This window comes from Zootoca vivipara, chromosome 6, assembly GCF_963506605.1.
Source record: "Zootoca vivipara chromosome 6, rZooViv1.1, whole genome shotgun sequence".
Classification (NCBI taxonomy): Eukaryota; Metazoa; Chordata; class Lepidosauria; order Squamata; family Lacertidae; genus Zootoca; species Zootoca vivipara.
Window position 1 is genome coordinate 19,455,936 of NC_083281.1, and position 21,445 is coordinate 19,477,380.

Genomic DNA, 21,445 nt, shown 5'->3' on the forward strand with positions numbered 1-21,445 from the left:
CTGTTGGGTTGTTGCTTTTTTTACAATGGAATTTATTATTAACATTTCTACACCGCTTTGTATTTTAAAGAACAAATCTCAACACGGTTTGTTGTTGTTTAGTCGTGTCCGACTCTTCGTGACCCCATGGACCATAGCACGCCAGGCACTCCTGTCTTCCACTGCCTCCTGCAGTTTGGTCAAACTCATGTTCGTAGCTTCGAGAACACTGTCCAACCATCTCGTCCTCTGTTGCCCCCTTCTCCTAGTGCCCTCCATCTTTCCCAACACCAGGGTCTTTTCCAGGGAGTCTTCTCTTCTCATGAGGTGGCCAAAGTATTGGAGCCTCAAAGCGGTTTAGAACACACTAAAACCATCCGGAACAAAACAAATCCAAGCTTCGAGGAAAATATTTCAGATCCTTCTCTAGGTGACACACTTGGCTTTTCCCCGTCACCAGCCCGGCATCCAGAAATCTCGGTGTGGTCGCAATGGGACCTGTTCTACGTAGCCCCAAAACTCACCTGGCTGATGTCTAGCCCTGTATAGGGGCACCCTACCACCAAACACCGGGCGACAGGGACAGACAGGAGGCCATAGCTGCTGCAAGGAGAGCGCCGAGACGGGCTTTCCCACCCAGCTACCCAGCTGCTGGTTTTGTGCCCAGGTTGCAGGGCAAAGGATGCCCACCGGTGGGTTGGGCACAACATCCGTACAAAGTTTTGGGGTGGTGTTCAGTGTGCCTCCGGTTTTGATTCAGATCAAGGCTGCATCACGTTTCCAGGAAATGATTGATCTAGGGGGTGGAGCGATTCCCCTACAAACAAAGGTTGTAGCATTTGGGATTTATTTATTTTTAGTTCTCAGAAGGTGTGGCAGGAAGATTCAGCGACGGTCAAAAGTGGCATTTAATCATTTCAGTATAGTATCAAAATGTTCTTTTTTTAATTTGCAAAAAATGGAACAATATCTTTTCAAAATGAGGGCAAGAGCATCAAGGGATGAGTTTGTATAGATAATTAAGGTACATATGTAAGAGGCTCACGTATCTTATAAAGCTGTTGTGCTCTAGGTTACAAATCAAGCACAGCTATCGATTGACAAATTGGTGTGGCTGGAGTAAAAAAATTACCGTATTTTTCCTGTCTATAAGACGCCCCCATGTATAAGGAGCCCCCGAATTTCAGGGACTCTGGTTTAAGAAAATGGGGGGATATGGTCCCCATGTATAAGATGCCCCCAAATTTTGGACATTATTTTTTAGGGGGAAAACCTAGTCTTATACACGGAAAAATACAGTACTCTGAAAGTGTGGCCCAAAGGAGGGCTGGAGAAGCTGAGAACGAGTGGTTTGGAGAGATGGCGAGGAAAAGAACATGGCCACTGTGAGAACAGGAGGCTGGCTTGAACCAGCCGGGTCTTCTTATTCTACGATTCTCTTTCATTGCGATTCTGGTCCGGCAGGGGGTTGGACTACATGGCCTTTGGGTACCCCTTCCAGCTCGACAACTCTAAGATTCTGTACCTTTATGACACTCTGCACGAGCTCGTCCACCCAGTACGTTCAGGTATAATAGGGGCAGGGAAACTCCACCCCGGTTCTTTGCAGGTGAGGGAAGGGCTGGGAGGAAGCGGCTCTCGAATCTGCCACCCTGGGGCACCTGGGCCCAGTGAGGCAGCAGTTAAGGGCCTGAGTCACGCACTTCCCTCCTGAACCTCCTCCTGGCAGCCCAAAGTGTTCCTGATGGGCAGGAAACGGCCTCAATAATAGCAGGCAATAAAGGCAGCCGAGCCAGGCCAGGGTGAGCCCAACAGAAAGAGCTGCCTGTTTGTGAGTCACGCAGGAGGGAACAGCCCTCTATTCAGAGCGAGAGCCAAGCTGGAGGAGAAGGCGGCCCCAGAAGGTGAGAGGAGGAAGAAGAGGAGGAGGAGGAGGAAGAGCTGCTGGCACCCCCAAGGCCTTCCCCGTATCTAAGCAACAGGTACCGAGAGCCAGTGGGTCAGGGCGGCAATATTATTCCTGCACCGCCCACCCCCAAAATTAAAAATACCCTGGATTATTGTTGACGCAGGGTCCTCGGCGCACATGGAACCGGACAGAGCAATGCAAAGGAACGGAAACAGAGGGAGACAGAGGTAGGTCTCTGCCCCAAGGAGTTCACACGCACTGTTATTTCAGCCATCCTAAAGGGGTGGAGACGTCATGTTGTCAAAGGGGTGATGTATCCCAAAATAAATGAAACTAAGGTGGCGTCCACAGCATACAGTCAAAGCACCCAACTTTCCCCCCTCCCCCCCAAAAAAATCATACAATTGTCGAGTTGGAAGGGTCATTTGGTCCAACCCCCTGCAAGGCAGGAATCTCAGGAATCCTGGGAATTGTAGTTCTGCGAAAGAACTGTGGTTGGCCAGCAGAAAAGACAGTGGAGGAGAAGAAAGGTGCAAAAAGGGTCACACCTACAGCACCCATTTAAAGCTCCCTCCCCCCCAAAAAACCCCCACCAATCCTGGGAACTGTAGTTTCTTAAGGGCGCTGGGGGTTGTAGTTCTCGGATGGGTAAGCTACAGTTCCCAGGATTGAGGGGAGACTACACACTTTGAAACGTAGGGCGTGGGTGTGCTCTGTGGGTCCACAGTACCAGGAATTCTTACTCCCAACGCAGCACATGGAATTCAGAGGTAGACTGCCCCCCAACATGGAGGTTCAATGCATTCAATGCGTAACCAAGCTGTCAGCGTTAAAAGCAGCAAGACCGCTGTTGGCTGACGCCATCTCCCTTTGATTTTAAACGCTTCCCAAAGCCCTCCCTAATAAGGACATCCACACCTCAAATTTAAAGCCCTCTTATGCCATTTCCAAGCGAAAGGAAAGTCCGATGCTGTAAAGAAAAATATTGCATAGGAACCTGGAATGTAAGAACCATGAGTGGAGGTAAGCTGGATGTGGTCAAAAATGAGATGACAAGAATAAATATCGACATCCTGGGCATCAGTGAACTAAAATGGAAGGGAATGGGCGAATTCAGTTCGGGTGACTATCATATCTACTACTGTGGGCAAGAATCCCGTAGTAGAAATGGAGTGGCCCTCATAGTCAACAAAAGAGTGGCAAAAGCTGTAATGGGATGCAATCTCAAAAATGACAGAATGATCTCGATACGAATCCAAGGCAGACCTTTTAACATCACAGTAATCCAAGTTTATGCACCAACTACCGGTGCTGAAGAAAGTGAAATTGACCAATTCTATGAAGACCTACAACACCTTCTAGAAATGACACCAAAGAAGGATGTTCTTCTCATTACAGGGGATAGGAATGCTAAAGTAGGGAATCAAGAGATAAAAGGAACAACTGGCAAGTTTGGCCTGGAGTTCAAAATGAAGCAGGGCAAAGGCTAATAGAGTTCTGTCAAGAGAACAAGCTGGTCATCACAAACACTCTCTTCCAACAACACAAGAGAAGACTCTACACATGGATATCACCAAATGGGCAGCATCGAAATCAGATTGATTATATTCTCTGCAGCCAAAGATGGAGAAGCTCTATACAGTCAGCAAAAACAAGACCTGGAGCTGACTGTAACTCAGATCATCAGCTTCTTATAGCAAAATTCCAGCTTAAACTGAAGAAAGTAGGAAAAACCACTGGGCCAGTAAGATACAATCTGGATCAAATCCCTTATGAATACACAGTGGAAGTGAGGAACAGGTTTAAGGATTTAGATTTGGTGGACAGAGTGCCTGAAGAACTATGGATGGAGGCTCGTAACATTATACAGGAGGCAGCAACGAAAACCATCCCAAGGAAAAGGAAATGCAAGAAAGCAAAATGGCTATCCAACGAGGCCTTACAAATAGCGGAGGAGAGGAGGCAAGCAAAATGCAAGGGAGATAGGGAAAGATACAGGAAACTGAATGCAGATTTCCAAAAAACAGCAAGGAGAGACAAGAGGGTCTTCTTAAATGAGCAATGCAAAGAAATAGAGGAAAACAATAGAATGGGGAAAACCAGAGATCTGTTCAAGAAAATTGGAGATATGAAAGGAGCATTTCGTACAAAGATTACCATAATCAAGGACAAAAGTGGTAAGGACCTAACAGAAGCAGAAGACATCAAGAAGAGGTGGCAAGAATACACAGAGGAATTATACCAGAAAGATATGGAGGTCTCGTACACCCCAGGTAGTGTGGTTGCTGACCTTGAGCCAGACATCTTGGAGAGTGAAGTCAAATGGGCCTTAGAAAGCACTGCTAATAACAAGGCCAGTGGAAGTGATGATATTCCAGCTGAACTATTTAAAATCTTAAAAGATGATGCTGTTAAGGTGCTACACCCAATATGCCAGCAAGTTTGGAAAACTCAGCAATGGCCAGAGGATTGGAGAAGATCAGTCTACATCCCAATTCCAAAGAAGGGCAGTGCCAAAGAATGCTCCAACTACCGCACAATTGCGCTCATTTCACACGCTAGCAAGGTTATGCTTAAAATTCTACAAGGCAGGCTTAGGCAGTATGTGGATCGAGAACTCCCAGAAGTGCAAGCTGGATTTCGAAAGGGCAGAGGAACCAGAGACCAAATAGCAAACATGCGCTGGATTATGGAGAAAGCTAGAGAGTTCCAGAAAAACGTCTACTTCTGCTTCATTGACTATGCAAAAGCCTTTGACTGTGTCGACCACAGCAAACTATGGCAAGTTCTTAAAGAAATGGGAGTGCCTGATCACCTCATCTGTCTCCTGAGAAATCTCTATGTGGGACAAGAAGCTACAGTTAGAACTGGATATGGAACAACTGATTGGTTCAAAATTGGGAAAGGAGTACGACAAGGTTGTATATTGTCTCCCTGCTTATTTAACTTATATGCAGAATTCATCATGCGAAAGGCTGGACTAGATGAATCCCAAGCCGGAATTAAGATTGCCGGAAGAAATATCAACAACCTCAGATATGCAGATGACACAACCTTGATGGCAGAAAGTGAGGAGGAATTAAAGAACCTTTTAATGAGGGTGAAAGAGGAGAGCGCAAAATATGGTCTGAAGCTCAACATCAAAAAAACCAAGATCATGGCCACTGGTCCCATCACCTCCTGGCAAATAGAAGGGGAAGAAATGGAGGCAGTGAGAGATTTTACTTTCTTGGGCTCCTTGATCACTGCAGATGGTGACAGCAGTCACGAAATTAAAAGACGCCTGCTTCTTGGGAGAAAAGCAATGACAAACCTAGACAGCATCTTAAAAAGCAGAGACATCACCTTGCCGACAAAGGTCCGTATAGTTAAAGCTATGGTTTTCCCAGTAGTGATATATGGAAGTGAGAGCTGGACCATAAAGAAGGCTGATCGCCGAAGAATTGATGCTTTTGAATTATGGTGCTGGAGGAGACTCTTGAGAGTCCCATGGACTGCTAGAAGATCAAACCTATCCATTCTTAAGGAAATCAGCCCTGAGTGCTCCCTGGAAGGACAGATCGTGAAGCTGAGGCTCCAATACTTTGGCCACCTCATGAGAAGAGAAGAATCCTTGGAAAAGACCTTGATGCTGGGAAAGATGGAGGGCACAAGGAGAAGGGGACGACAGAGGACAAGATGGTTGGACAGTGTTCTCGAAGCTACGAACATGAGTTTGACCAAACTGCGGGAGGCAGTGCAAGACAGGAGTGCCTGGCGTGCTATGGTCCATGGGGTCACGAAGAGTCGGACACGACTAAACGACTAAACAACAACAACAACATGCCATTCTAGCCACCGTGAAGAAACTGTAGTTTCAGGGTGCTGAGAACTGTAGCTCGGCAAGGTCATCACATACGGATCCTAGGATTCTCCACGACTGGTTAATGCAGAGTAATAATGCTTTAAATGGATGGTAGGAACGCGGCCCTCCCAAATGATATACAGGGAAGCAGGATTTGAATTCCCTTCCCGCACGTTCAGGGCTCAAACAGATGTGAAGTGGGCACACTGCAACTGCAGCTCCCTTGCTGTTCCTCCGGAGTCCTACAACCGACCATCTCTGTTGGGAGATCAGAACTCTGCGCATGCTCCACAGCCTGTCGGGCACCCTCTGAATAAGCCTGCCTCATTCAAGTGTGTGGGAGAGGGCGCTGCTGAGGGCAAACAACAGACCAGGGCAGTTTGTAAACCTCTTCCTGCCCCTCATTATTTCCCCAAAGCCTAGCCCTCCAAAATTCTGCACATGCTCAAAAGCGCCATCTTCTGTGTTGCCGCTTTGCTTGCTTCAAACACTGAAGAACAGAGGGACTGGCTTTTGCCCGGGTGAACCTGCCCTGGTGTTAAGATGAGCTTCTAAGGCCCTCCTTCCTGCCCCGTCTCTACTGGAGATATGATTGACAGGTACTGGCGACAGGGCCTCCTTGGTGGTGGCTAACATTTACAGAATGCCTTGCCTCCCTAAGCCCTGCTTGCAAAATAGAAATTGCAGAGATGGACCACACACAGAGAATGAACTAAAGAAGTTGAGTTGTCTGTGTAGGGCTTAGATGAGCCCAGAATGTGGCAGCGGAGACAGGATCCAGCTTCCCAAGAACCTCAGCCTCAATTCAAGCAAACAAGAAGCAGGTTTCTAGTCCTCATGGAAAGCTGAGAGACACTGCAAAAGCCAGGAAGGTGGTTGAGCAAGTTTTTTTAGTAGCAGGAGGTGCCTCCGGCTCTCCCCATGACACCTACAATCAAAATGAATGAACAAGAAAAAGGGAAGTTAACATGCAAAATAGAAAAGATTATGCAAATTGGCTCTCAATCTGCATAACCCATAGTTCAGATTGCCTAAGGGCGGAACTTTGGTATTATTGATTTGAGTTGGGTTGTTTTTTTTAAGCATGGAATACAGCCCAGTGTTAGGGAATGACGTTTATGGAGCAAAAAGATCGGAATGGACATTAAGAACGTAGAATCTGGATCAGGCCAATGGCCCACCCAGGCCAGCATCCTGTTCTCAGAGGGACTGACCAGATGCCCCAATGGGAAACCTGCAAGCAGGACCCAAGCACAAGTGCAAATCTCCCCTCCCTCTGGTTTCTAGAAACTGGTGCAAGGAGTTCCACAGTTTATCAGCTGCAAATCTGCAGTTTGGGATCATGGCAGAGGGGTCTGTGTGACTCGGAGGAGGAGGCTTGCCTGTCTCTTAATACCTGGCTTGACTTAACTTTCCCTGGCAAGGATGCTTCCAAGTTTCCTCCAGCCCGGGGCTAAAGGATGTGGACGAGGGACGCTCCCATCCTGGAGACATCCCAAAGATTATCGCTTGGCCTCTCGGAACCAGGGACACTTCCCTTTCCTGCTCAGAGGAGAGAGAGGCAGCCAGCGTCTTGGCTGCTGTTTCCGCTCCTTTGCTGAAACATAAAATGCTTGTATATATAGCACGAGGGGCCCTGGACCGGCTGGGAGGGGAGGGGAAGGAGTCAGGGCAGGGCAGTGGCCGGTGGTGGCGTGAGCCACAATATCGCCACACCACCCATCTCTCAGCCACAGATGCAGTACGTGGCCTTAGGAGAAACCGCTTTTCTCAGTATGAGTGTCACGCCCCCTTCGCTTTGGGAATAACTGCACGCCTGACCCTACCTTGCAAGACCGTTGCAAAAATTATCGAGATCGTTTATGCAAAGCGCGACTCAAAAAGCGCTATGTAAATATTACGGCTGCGACAAAAAGGGAACTGCAACAGAATGTTGCAGTACTGAGTTACTCCAGGATTCCAGCGACTCCATTCCTTGCTCCCTTCCTCTCAGTTTGAGGTTTTATCCCTCTTTTGGGTGCTTCCCCCTGCAAGAAAAAGATTGCTCAAACCCCAGGGGTCCCCCCAAATTTGCAGATTGTCAACCTCCTACGAATGGGACGGGCTTTTGGCCTAGGAAACTAGCGGTGCTTCCCCCCTGAAGATTAGAAATTTGTATTTTACATTTATTTATGTAATGGGTTAACCAGGATTCCTCACACAGCTCAGAACTAACTTCTGCCTCATCCAGCCTTGAGAGCATGCAAAATAAGAGTGCCTCTGAGCATGCATTAAGGTCCCTCTCTCCTACTTCTGAGAGACTCATCACCAATCTCTGCCAGTCTGAGTTTTTGCAGCCTTAAGCCCCGGCACCTCTCATTTTAAAAACTGGGCTAGATTCTGGCCACATGCATTTAAAGCACTGAGATGCCAGTTTAAACAGTTGTGGTTTGCCCCAAAGGATCCTGGGAAGTGTAGTTTGTTAAAGGAGCTGAAAGGGGTCTGGAGTTCTCAGAGCCACAATTCACAGAGCGGTCTATCAATAATTCCCTCTGCTTGGGTAACTCAGAAGATTGCAGCTCTGTGAATATGGGTGATCTAACAACTCTCAGCACCCTTAACAAACTACAACTCCCAGGATTCTTTGGGGGAAGCCAGGGCTGTTTAAGGTGGTATATCAGGGTGCTTTAAATGTATGGTGTGAACATGGCTTCAGTGCGAGTCTAGCCAGGCTGTCGAAAGAAGGGTTAAGAAGCGAATGGAACTTCAAACAGCTTTGCCAGATGGGAACTGTAGTGCAAAACATCTGGAAGGTATTGTGTGTGTGTGTGTGTGTGTGTGTGTGTGTGTGTGTGTGGACCAGAGAAGGCTGTCTCAATATATGTCACTCAAACAAAACTTCCAACACAATCTGGAGCGAGACACACATTGACCATCAATTCGTTCTTATCCTCCCCTCCCCATAGCTCGGGGTGGCAGAAATATAGGCCTTCCTCCGTTTTCTACCTACAACAACCCTGCGAAGTAGGTCAGGCCAGCAAAGGGTCACTGCCCTGAAGTTCAGCTGGGGGCATTCGGGTCCAGTCAAGGACTCCAAACTGGGTTTCCCCAAAGGCTGCCAACTTCATTTTATTTCTTTATTATTGCATCGATATCCCGCCTTTTCTCCAAAGAGCTCAAGGCGGCAAAGTTGCTTCTCCTCCTTTCCATTTTACCCTCCCAACAACCCTGGGAAGTAGATTAGGCTGGGGGAAAGTCATCCGTCGGGCTTCAGGGAGCTTCTTTTACTCTGCTTGATTGACAGACATTAGTGCGTGAGGCAGGGGGAAGCTGGTGACACGCCTTCCCCCCCAAAAAAAAGTCAGCATGGCCAGTCATGATGGGAGTCCAATGCCATCTGCAGGGCCACAGGCTTGTTTTCTCCTGCTCTGGAGGGTAGGACTTGAACCCATGGCTTCAAGTTACAAGAAAGGAGATTCCGACTCAACATCAGGAAGAACTTTCTGACAGTAAGCGTCTCCCTCAGGAGGTTGTGGAGTCTCCTTCCTTGGAAGTTTCTAAGCATAGGTTGGATGGCCACCTGTCACGGATGCATTAGCTGAGATTCCTGCATTGCAGGGGGTTGGACTAGATGACTCTTGGGGTCCCTCCCAACTCTACAGTTCTGTGATTCTAATGCCAACTTTTGTTCCCAAAAGACCTTTGCGGGGGCGAGTAATGTGAGTCTGTCCACAAGGCCTCCAATGCCGCACACATACAAACAGCAATGTTTACCTACAGATAAACACACAGCTGGATATGAACCATACACAAACAGCCTCCAATATATACAAAGGGCTGGGCAGCCCCACGACACACATAATAAAATGCACACACAAATCACCACACCGGCGATGCCGTGTGAGTAATGAAATCACAGCACCCATACTGAGGCCCTTCAGACGCGAGGCTCACTTTTTATTAATCTTAACACAGCACATCTACCTTTGCAGAGTAAATGCCCTTTTTAAAAAGAAACACCTCCCGAAGGTCGCTGCCCCAAGGAGCCTGCAATTTATTTTGCTGCTAAAGAATACGAAAGAGAGGGAAGACTCAAAGCATGACCGGAAGGGTCACGGTCACACGCATAAAGTGCATGGCTTACCCCAGGTAATCCTGGAAACTGTAGTTTGCCGGAATTGCAGAGCTGCAGTTCCTAGGATTCTTGCGGAGGCCATGCACTTTCAGTGTGTCTTCAATGGGTGGTGTGGGTTGGGAAGGGCAGCAAAACTGATGCCCCCCCCCCCAGCTCCACCTTGGCACTTTATAGCTTCTGCCTGCCCAGGTGCCCTGCAGCCAGGCTGGCACTCTGCCAGCTTGGACCAAGGAGCACCAATGGCTTCTAAGGCTGTGCTCTGAATGGAAATGAAAGGGAGCAGTGGCTACCGGTCAACCGGCCACTCCCTGGCCACTGGCATTCGGCTGAGCTGGCCAGAGCCCGAAGCCAGACAGGAACTGCTCACAGATGGAGAGGGAGGGCCGCCCCATAGGTGGCAAGGCTTCCCCCTAGTCTTCAGAAGGCACAGAAAGAAATCTCGTGAGACGAGACTTTGCCACAGGCTTGGTGGTGGTGATGTTGTTGTGTGGCACCTGCAGCAAAGCAGGGATGGATTTTATTTTATTTCATTTTATTCAAAGTGGAGGCAGCTCCCACCCAGCAAACTGGCTTCGACTAGCGGCAGGTTTGCAAGCGGGAGAATCTGCAGCGACGGAGGAACCTCAAACAGATTCCATGACATGTACTACGGTTCCCTTTTGGTGCCAAAGTACCACGTAATTCTTACCACGCTTCAGTGCTCACAGACCAGGGAGGAATAAAAGGTCCTCATATCCTGCTCACTGCCCTTTCAAACCAGCACAAACTTCAGGAATGGAAGGCAATTTCACATTCATGGTCGAAAACTGCAGTAGTTAACCTGGCATTCTTTGAGTTCTTAAAAGTATCTGTTACACTATAAGCAAAACAGTCCATTATCTTGCATATATGACCCAACAAGGGAGCACGTGGATAACACGTTATCCAAAATATTGCCTTAGGCTTAGACCATTGAGATAGAATCATGGAACTGTGGAGTTGGAAGGGACCACGAGAATCATCTTATGGTCTTAACCCCCTGCAATGCAGGAATCTCTTGCCCAACATGGGGCTAGAACCCACAACCCTGAACTCAAGCGTGCTCTACCGACTGAGCTACGCACAGCCTTTGACCAAATACAAAACCTAAAGCAACCCAAAGCATCCACGCAGCTGCGATAGGCTCGCCTTTCCAGTTAATCCGGAGTTATTAACCCGAAGTAAAGATAACACAACAACAAAGGCGGGAGTTACAAATCCACGAGCCCAGCCCCCAGGCTTTAGAGACTTCCCCCGACGGGAGGTCTCTGCTCTCCCCCTACCACAGCCCCATGGCGAACCCCTTGCCACCCCCCCCCCCTTGCGCACCTTCTGATCCACGATGGAGCACGCCAGTTGCTTGACGTGGGCGAGATCGGAAGATGCGGGCAGCAGGACGAACTCGCGGGTCAGCCCGATCTGGATCTGGAAGGAGACGCCGTGGCAAGGCGAGGCGCCGGCCAGGGCGCACGACGGAGCCGGTGCCGGCTCGGGGGCTGCTGCTGCTGCTGCTCCCGGGGACATTGGGGCTGGCGAGCAGGACGAGGAGCGGCCGGGCGGAGAGGCCATCGTGGTGGCGGCGTCGGGGCGGCGGTCGCCGGAGTCTCCCGCCACCTCCCACCCCGCAAACGGGGAGGGTCTCACATGGATGGAGGCTGGAGCGCCTGCTTGCCTACCCGACGGCGCGCCTCGGTGCGCTCCGCGCGCGTCTCCAAAGGCCACTGGCGAAACAGCGGCGCCGCTGCGCTCCTGATGCGCCAACAAACTTTTCTCTCCCTCTCTCGCTTTTCTTTCCCCTCGCCTTCCCCCCTCCACCCCGAGAAGGAAGTGCCTTGAGTGACAAGGCGCGGCGCCAATGGCGGGCGGCGGCGATGAAGTCACGACACCCCGCCCCGCCGCTCCGGAGTGGATCCGGAACGGCTGGCGAGGCACCGGGGAGCGCGCCGAGAGGAAGGAGCCGAGATGTGGCGCTTGCAAGCGAAACGGGGGCTCAGCGCGCGCTGGGGGCGGGCGTCTGGGGAAACCAGCCTTGGGCGCATGTAAGAAAAAGTGCCCCTGAGCGCGTACAGAGTGAGCGCCGGTCGTCTCTAGACAATTCATACGGGGGAAAAAGATTTGGTTTGCAGGTTAGTTTGGACTGCTGGCTCGCCTCTCTTTAAAAGGCGAATAGCTGCTGCCTTTATTTTGTCCGCCGTTTAAGAAGTTGGAGAGAGAGGAGAGGATGTCTGCCCCGCAGGGTTGCAGATCCTTCCAGTTTGCATTGCAGTGCGCTGGGTGGGTATCGGGGCTGGACACAGACCCTCTTTGCTCATAGTTGGAGTGGGTTTCCAGGAAGATCCAGACTCCTCTCTCCAGGATTCGGGAAAGGTTGAGAGGAGTCTCTGCCCCGTAGCCATCACAAACCTCTCCAGCTGTGGGTAAGGGCGTGGAAGCCGCTTCCTGTCTTTCGACATCGTGCCAGGTGTCAAACCTAATTGGGAGACGACGACAGCAGGGATGAGGAAAATCCAAAAATTCCCTCGCTGCTGGAGACGACTCCCCGGAGCCTGCCCTGTTTTCTCCGCCGGCTACACTCATTCGATCAGCACGTCGTGCAAGAGCGCCCCCTGCTGGCAATCCCCGGCCTCCCGCCTCTCCTGTTTCGGTTCTTTATGCCAAAACCGAGCCCGCGTGGGAAGGCGGGGATTAGAAAACAACAAGGGAACCTCTGAGCCTGGACAAAGTGTTCACCATAGCTGCCAAGTTTTCTCTTTTCTCGCGAGGAAGCCTATTCAGCATAATGGAAAATCCCTTAAAAAAAGGGATAACTTGGCAGCTATGGTGTTCACTTTTCACCTGAGTTAACCTCACCTGATCCCCACCCAGCGAGGAATTTCCAGGTAGATTTTCACTATGCCAATCTGCATAATGACAGGGCCTCAGAACAAGGTAGAGGCTGCCTTAGAGAAATAAGTCGCAGAGGACTAGAAGCTTGTTGTGCTTGCGGTGTATTATTATTATTATTATTATTATTATTATTATTATTATTTTAATGTACGATGCTGCCACCAAGTTAACCGGAGGTACTTTTGCAGCCAAGTGTTTCTTTTTTTGATGCACTCATGCTGCACCGGGAGGGAGAGCCTGTGATCATATGGTGCTGTAGTGCAACTCCTCCCCTCAGGAAGGGCCATAGCTCAGCGGCAGAGCACCTGCCTTGCATGCAGAAGGGCTTAGGTTCAATCCCTGCCATCTGCAGGTAGGGCTGGGAGAGATTCCTTGCCCTAAACCCTTGAGAGCTGCTGCCAATCAATGTAGACAATACTGAGAAAGATGGGCCACGATTAAGGCAACTTTCTGTATTCCTGTGTTCCTAAGTGCTTGGTGATGTAATGGCAAAGGGAGCTCAGGTGGTTAGAGCGTACAGTGCTGGTAACGCCAAGGTTGCAGGTTCGAACCCCATATGGGGCAGCTGCATATAAAGTGCGTATAATCTCCACTTCATAAAGGCATCCAGTGAAACTGAATCTTGGAAGATTCAGGACAGATAAAAGGAAGTTCTTATCCATGCAAGGTGTAGTTAAACTATGGAACTCAGCCCCACAGGAGGCAGGGAGGGCCACCAACCTGGGTGGCTTCAAAAGAGGATTAGTCAAATTCACAGAGAGCAGTAAAGCTCTCAAATGTTGCTAACTGCCTCCATGGCTGGATGCAGCAATACTTCTCAGTTGCTGAGAAAGGGTTCTTCTGCATGGGTCCTGCTTGCTGGTTTCCCACAGGCATCTGGTTGGCCACTGTGAGAACAGGATGCTGGACTAGATGGGCCATTGGCATGATCCAGCAGGGGTTTAATTACATTGCTATCCAGTGTCCTGGGCCCAGAAAATCCTGCTGGCCCCTTAGAGCTCAGAAGCAAGCCTGGATAGTTAAGAGTTTGTTCCCCCACCCACCCACTCTGAAAGTCAGCCCAAGTTTATAATTGGTATGTGCAAATTGGGGTGGGGGGCCCTGTGTCCCAAGTACCTAGCAGCAATGTCCACCTCTGATCTGGCAGCGGGTCATTTACACGTAGCAATGCCCATTTATGCCAAGAAATGCTTCCTGTTTTCCAACACGCTCCTTCCTTTTTCGGTGAGACACAGTAGAGAGTTCTAGGGTTTGAGGAAGTCTTGGCGGTCCACTTCCTTGCAGTGGAGATGCTGCAGGAGAAAGGGTTTCTCCCGATGACGACCTCTTTTACTCTCTCTCTTCTTGGCTTTTTCCTCCTCCACCTCCTCCTCGCCTCTCCTTTTCCTTAACAACTGGCAGAGTTATTCAGGAGGCTGGTGTGGTGCAGGGGCTTGCAGTGATTTGGAAAGCCTGGAATTCCCAATGTCGCCTCTGCCAGGCAGGCCTCTTCCTCTCCCGCATCTACAGAATGGGGATAATGACACTCGCACACAATAAGCTCAGGCTTGCGGCTGCCACATCAAGCACGAAGGGATTTATCCAACGTTAGTCATGCTTAGAGTAGACCTAGCGAAACCCATGCAGCTAAGCTAGTCGTGCCTGTTCATTTTGATGAACCCACTTTGTGTAACACAGGGCACAATCCTAATTATTTCCCCCGCTGCTTTAAGGAGGGGCTGCGGAAGCAGAGCACAGATCCTGCATGCAGGAGACTCTTGCATGCAGGTTTCAGTCCCTTGGAGGGGCTCCCTTGCCGGGAAACTCAGCAAGCCGCTTTCATGGGTTTTATATTCCTGATGGGGCTTACCTCCCATGTGAACCACAGTAAAGGATTGCAAGCTCCATTTTTTTCAAATAAGTCTACAAGGAACTCATCCTCAAAAGCACTGAGTGGGCCAGATGCCCCTGTGGATCTCAGTTATCCACTTGTGGGGGAAAGACAACGATACACACCCAACTCTCTTCCACTTCTTTGCCTAGCTGCCTGGTGGGCGACTCTTGCCACCCACCCAGCGGCGACCAAGGCTAGCGGCTGTTTACAAGCCTGAGTTAATCTGGTGGCTGACATTTAAGCAATTGAAAATTACTTAAGAAGTTGACAACCCTTGTGAATTAATTTTTTTGCTGCTTTTCCGGTCTGTCTGTGTGGATTTCTATGTCGTCCCCAGGGTTTCAGACTGCTTGGCTTCAGAGAAAGATCACTATGAGGTTATCTTAGAAAACGGCTGTGACTGTCCTAAAGGGAGCCTGCACTTTTGGATTTGGCACCAACCTGCTATTGAGCTCGCTGCTGTGCATTTGCACTAGCCTAGTAACAGCTCTCCAGGGTTTCAGGCACGAGAGTCTTTCTTCCAGCTGTGCTGGAGCGATGACCGGGTTTGAACTTGGAACCTCTGGCATGCAAACCAGGTATTCCAGCACTCCTTCCTCCCTGAGCTGCATTCCTCTCCCCTACCTCGGCTGGCAAAAATGCAGAAAGCAGGCGGAGTCGCAAGAAGCATATCCTCTCATGGCTCCCCTAGGAGGGGCCGGTTCCCTCCCACCTTCCTGTTGCTTGCGCCTTGCAGAAACATCCTGTTGGAGGGGAAGGCACTCCAGGATAAGCCAGCCACAACTTCCCCCTTGGTGTAGACACACAAGCACACAGGGAGCCCAGGAGTCGCAGTCCTCAGGGATCATTAAATGCTTATTCTGAAAGGATGCTCTAAGCTGAGAAGACCAGGGTGGGCATTGCCTTAGCACCTTTTTGCGAGTAACCAACCAGGTAACCTTACTCTTCCCAGGTAGAACGCCTCTGAACCTGAAGGTTCCATAAAGCTATTGTCTATTATTAACTTCTGTTTACACCCTGCCTTTCAGCAAAAGCGTCCTCATAAGTGACATACAAAACCAGCTAGGGTCCCAGAGGATGTGGCGCTTTCAGCACCAGGCCCATCAGCAGACCAACTCTGCGCTACAAAGATGTCTGCAAAAAATGACGCAAAGGCTGGCAGTGTCAACCCCGCCATGTGAGAATCCCTTGCAGACGACCGCAGTGCCCGGAGACAGACAGTCAGGTCGCGCATCCATAGCAGGGACCAGAGGAGGAATGACCTCTGGGAGGAGCAGAGAGAAGAAATGCCATGGTGCATCTGCAGCAGCACAACCGGACGCCTTCATCTGCCCCAGCTGCAACAAAACATGTCTCTCCTGCATCAGTCTCTACCTCACCCCTGAAGGCACACTCCTTGCCTCCTGAGACAGACTGATGCCAGCAGAGGCTCAGTGGTGAGGCCATCTTACCCGCCAGTGTGGTGTAGTGGTTAAGAGCGGTAGACTCATAATCTGGGGAACCGGGTTCGCGTCTCCGCTCCTCCACATGCAGCTGCTGGGTGACCTTGGGCTAGTCACACTTCTTTGAAGTCTCACAGGGTGTCTTGTGGGGGAGGAGGGGAAAGGAGATGGTTAGCCTCCTTGAGACTCCTTCGGGTAGTGATAAAGCGGGATATCGAATCCAAACTCTTATTACTCTTTCATGTAACCTGGCCCTGAGAACTGGGGTGTTGGGGCTGAAGGCTAGTGTACCCCCACCTCAAATGCAGTCTCAAAACGCCCACGGTCACTCATTCAGTCAAACTAACCTGCTTCTCCACTTGATGGATGATGGGCCTTCTGGAGAGTTGATGAATGGGTTAGCAACCCAAAAGGCAATTTGTACCAGCGCTGTAGAAGTGATTAATAACATACCCATGCCTGTGTTAATCAGGGCTATCAAAAGCTTTTAATTAACTGCCTGGCTTTTGTCTGATTAATGAATGAAATTAAAGTACATTTACCTAACTGAAAAGGTTCAGCAGAGGGGGCTTCCTTGAGGTTTGGAAGCAGCACAGAGTCTCATTGACGTGCAAAACATAGCTGACCCAGAATTGATGTAAGGAATGAGCTACTGTGGAAAGGCAGTGCCTCTAAAAAATATTCCCATCTAATTAGGGAATGTGGAATAGTTCCGATTATGCTCACACGCCAGAGTCACAATGGCGCCCAACATCTTTTGTTATAGACGTTCAAGGCCCATCAGTACTTCTGAAAATCCAGGATTGGAAGATATACCAACATGGATTCCTAGGGAGCACTATGGCCGTAAGGCTGCAACTACTTCCCCGGGAGTCAGCCCCATGGAATGACACTCAATTTGTTATCGCAGTTCTCTGCACGGCAGCCCATAATATTATGTACATTTCTTATCTGTCTTTCAACATAATGAGTGGGCTACAACAATGTACAAATACCAGATTATTGTTAAAACAATTTGCAATGGGTCAAAAAAAAGAAAAGAAAACCAAGCCAGGGTTTTGGGTTGTGTCTTCAGCAACTGAAGAAAGCTATACAAAGCTAAGCCTCAAGGGCCGCCTCTCCCCATGGGAACGGACCCAGACTGTGCAATGGTCATCTGAGGCCTTTCTACATGTGTCCCCTCCTTGGGAGGTCCAGATATTGGCAACATGAGAACAGGGCTTTTTCAGTGGTGGCTTCCCACATGTGGAATGCTCCCCCCAGGGAGGTTCAGCTGGAACCACTGTTCCTTATGATAGAATCAAAAAGCAGGAAAGGAACACGAGGGTTATCTAGTCCAACCTGCCTTGCAGGGACCTCAACTAAAGCATACCTGACAGATGGCCATCCCATCTCTGCTTAGAAACCTCAAATGAAGGAGAGTCTGCCACCTCCCAAGAGAGTCCCCTCCACTGTCAAACAGCTCTTACTGTCAGAAGTTGAATCAGAATCTCCTTTCTTTTAACTTGAAGCCATTGGTTCGAGTCCTACCCTCCAGAGCAGGAGAAAACAAGCTTGCTCCATCTTCCACGTGACAGCCCTTGAGATATTTGAAGGTGGCTATCCTATCTCCTTCCAGGCTAAACATACCCAGCTCCCTCAACTTTTCCTCATAAGACTTGGTTTCCAGGCCCATGATCATCTTGGTTGCCCTCCTCTGCCCACCTTCCAGCTTGTCAATATCCTTCTTAAATTGTGATGCCCCAAACTGGACATGGTATTCCAGGTGTGGTCTGACCAAGGCAGAAGAGAGGTAACTGGCGAGACCCAGGTGGCAAAATGGGGCGCCCATTAAAAGCATTTGCAGTGCTGCCCATCTGATACTGAACCAGGTTCAAGGTGCTTGTATTGGCAAGGCCTTGAACAAGTTAGGTTTATAAGAACCACCTGAACCCTTATATCCCAGCCCCAGCAGCAGCTACCTTCTGTTTTAGAATCATGGAGTTGGAAGGGATCCCCTTGCAATGCAGGAATCTTTTGGCCCAACACGGGGCTCAAGCCGATGACCCTGAAAGTCTCATGCCCTACCGACTGAGCTATTTTCTCATCTTTAAACAATGCCGAAAACTTTTCTATGCTGCCAAGCTTATGCAAGCAATTAAGATGTCTTTCTGGAATTGCTGATCTCATGTAAATTTTCACTTGTTTGTTGTTGTAAACCACTTTGAATTCTTCTCTTTTAAAAAAATGAATTGCTTATGCAAATATTTTGGCATAACAGCAAGGTGGAGGCTTGATTATGGCATTGGGGACACTCAATTCAATGCCCTTCCCTGATCAATTGGGCATATACAACACTTTATTCCGTATGAGCCAGTGTGGAGGGAAACTAATGCTCTTCCTCCCAGGGGTAGCGGCAGAAACAGATAGAATTCTTCCCTCATGCAAATAGGAATGAGCAGTCAAGGTGCCATATAAGGGAACACCCTTTGCCTATCTCTTGATTCATGTGCGAGTGATCAGGAGGGTGGCCCCTCATAGCTTTGCTCAAGCTTGTTTGCTGCACCCAGATAAAGGGAATTAGATCCTTGCCCCCCTGCAAAGACTCTCAGAAGCTACAATTTCCCCATGTGTGTGGGGGTCGGGGAGCCTTGTGAAAGAGAATCAGAAATCAATGGACCTTCAAGGAGAAGAGGGCATAGAAATGCTTTTGGCGCCTTACCTTTTGATGGGGAGAAGCCAGAATACTTGGGGACGTTTTGTGTTGGGGGCTGTTTTTATGGGCTGCCGAATGGAGGAAGCAGGCTGTGGCACGATAAGGAAGAACAATTGGTGACAGCAAAGCCATACAAAGGAGCAGGCCTTATATTCCTTATCTGCATCGTGTGGGAAATAGCAAGTTCTCTTACATAAATGGATCCAGAGCAGGGTGCTTGAATGCCCTAACTCCAAAAGCCCAAGTTTTGTGTCACATCACCTCAACCAGCCAAACTAAAGGACCACATTTTTATTTCAAACACTTATTTAAAAATATCGCCCTTCATAAAAATTGCCTCCAGGGCAGTTTTCACGCTGGCCTGGGATTAAGCCGCACTGACTATAATTTACTTACCACCAAACCGTGCAGAGGATTGCAATGCAAACCTGCTTCTTTTACCTATGGAGAAGTGCAAAAGACTTTCCTTCACAATCTTTTAAGGAATGGAACCTTAAATCTTAATTTAAAAAATGGCCAGAGGCAGCTGAATTCCATAGGCTCATGCCACATTGAATAGCAGCTGCATAGGAGGCTGTTCTCTCTTAAAACTACGGTAGTGCCTTTTAAATGAAGCTGCACACTAATACGTCCTCGTTTATGTCACTATCTTGGGAGAATAAGCCACCCCTTGACAAAGTGAGAACAAAGCGTGCCCTGGAATTAGTTCATTTCCAACCTAATTTGATCAGTAAAAGTCAATGGCGTTGCTCGGCCAGCTGGTAGCTAAACCACCACCCAAAGTGGGAAGAGTGCATGAACTTTGGGTGCCTGTGTTCAGAAAGGTAGCACCTGGGCTGGCTATTGCGCTCTGGGGCTTGTCCTCCCTGTGCCCTAGAACCGCTGCAGAAGCCTGGCTCTCTGCTCCACATCCTTGGAGCACAGAGCAGCCGTGGTGAAAAGACCTGTTGTGTCTCTCGGCACAAGAGGAGCTTTGTTCAAAGCTGAAGCTGCAGGTGTTGGCCCTGGCAGTCGCTTTCTCATTCCCGGCTCTCTCCACACTCGCAACCCTGTGCAAACAGAGAACTTCACTCGGCAACAGGCCACCGCTGTAACTGAGCAGCTCCCTGGGGTCTAGAAGGAAGAAGAGCAAGGAGCTAGGCCTAGAGGGGAGAAGCGATGGGAGGCAGTCCTCTGTAGAGTGGAATGCGTGCAAGAGTGGAGCCCGTGTTCCACTTCTCTGCGTGCATTTACGAACAGGAAGCCAGTGTAGTGATCCCCAGTCCATTCAGCCTGTTGCTCCCACAGGAGAGAGTGATGCCCATCGACCTAAATGGCTTTAAAAGATTTAGACAAATTCATGGAGGCGTATCGATGGCTGGAAGGCTTCCAAATACCCGTTACTGGAAACTGCAGGAAGGGAGAGGGCCCTGCTTGCGAGTTTCCCCACAGGTTGGCCCCTATGGGAACAAACTGCTGGACTGGCTGGGCCATTCATTAGATACAGCAGGTTCCTATCCAGGGACAGAATTGGTCCCGAATAACTTGCATGGCCCCGATGCTCAGTTAGGAAAAAAATTCCCCCATGGATTGTGCCCCGCAGGTGGGAGCAGGCACTGCTGCTTCCACAACTGCACCCCTTCAATGGCACCCATTTAACGCCAGACCTGCTGCTACTCCCCTTGCCCTCATTCCTTTTAAAAAGCACCCTGGGGCTCGTGCAGAGTGCTGCCCTGAGCTCCCGGAACAGTAATAAACCCACCGAGCAACCCAGCTGCAATCTATTCCCCAACACGTTTAGAATGAAGCAGCAGGGTCTCCCTTCAAGGCAGATAGCAAGGACAGGCCTCAGTACCTCTCTCTTCAAAAGTTAAGGGTGTTGTGCCCCAGAGAGGAAGTTCAGCTTTGAAACTTTCCTCTTCCCACCACCCTTAATGCCGGGAGGCAGTCAATGATTGTGAAAGAGGCTGCAAGCACACACACACACTTCTCAGAGTTACCCTTCAAAAGACCACCGCCATAGCAAATCTCGGTGAGGGGCAGCTGCCAGTGTAGGACTGAGTTTCCGCTGACAACGCCTTAAACTTGCCCACTCCTGCCCAATCACTTTGTTCCTTAATAGTGGCATGCTCCCATTTTTTGCCATACATGCAACAAGAGCAGGGCCTTTGGTGTGGTGGCACCCGATCACTGGAATGCGTTCCCAGTGAACACAAGGCTGGAGCTGACATCGCCAGCAGTTAAGCTTCAAGACTCACCTGTTCACCCAGGCTTTCCCCAAGGAGTGATCTAGTGATCGTTGCTATATTAAGTGGATCTACTGATTTGTGCTGTATTTTATGCTCGTTTCATGAATGCAGTTTCCTCAACTGATTTTACGCTCTTCACGGCCAGGTCTGCAGTTTTCTCCTGAATGCTGATGGCGTGTAGATTCGCAAAATAAATAAAACTTCACAGTTGTTGTTTTTAAACCACAAGATGGTAACTAGTTCTAGTTCAACTTTGTCAAGAAACCCACATTTATGCCAAAGGATTTTTTTATTATTCTTATTATTCTTATTACCACCGAGACAGGTTTGTTTGTTTTTTGTCCCACATACAATTCAGTCTTGTGATTAAACAGGACAAAAAAAATTACAAATAAAAAGATGGGAGTTCAAATAAATATACAATAAAAAGCTAACCGGCATTTAAAAAGGCAGGAGT

The 21,445-nt window shown here is 49.2% G+C and overlaps 1 protein-coding gene across 1 annotated transcript in view; it reads right to left on the minus strand.

The window, feature by feature from the left end:
- Positions 1 to 11,679, minus strand: part of PRKD2 (protein kinase D2) — a 44,921-nt gene extending 33,242 nt beyond the window's left edge. Inside the window, exon 1 of the mRNA XM_035119991.2 lies at positions 11,194 to 11,679. Coding sequence (XP_034975882.2) covers positions 11,194 to 11,433 — 240 coding nt within the window. The 5' untranslated portion in view covers positions 11,434 to 11,679. The remainder of the gene's footprint in view (positions 1 to 11,193) is intronic.
- Positions 11,680 to 21,445: the final 9,766 nt, after the last annotated feature.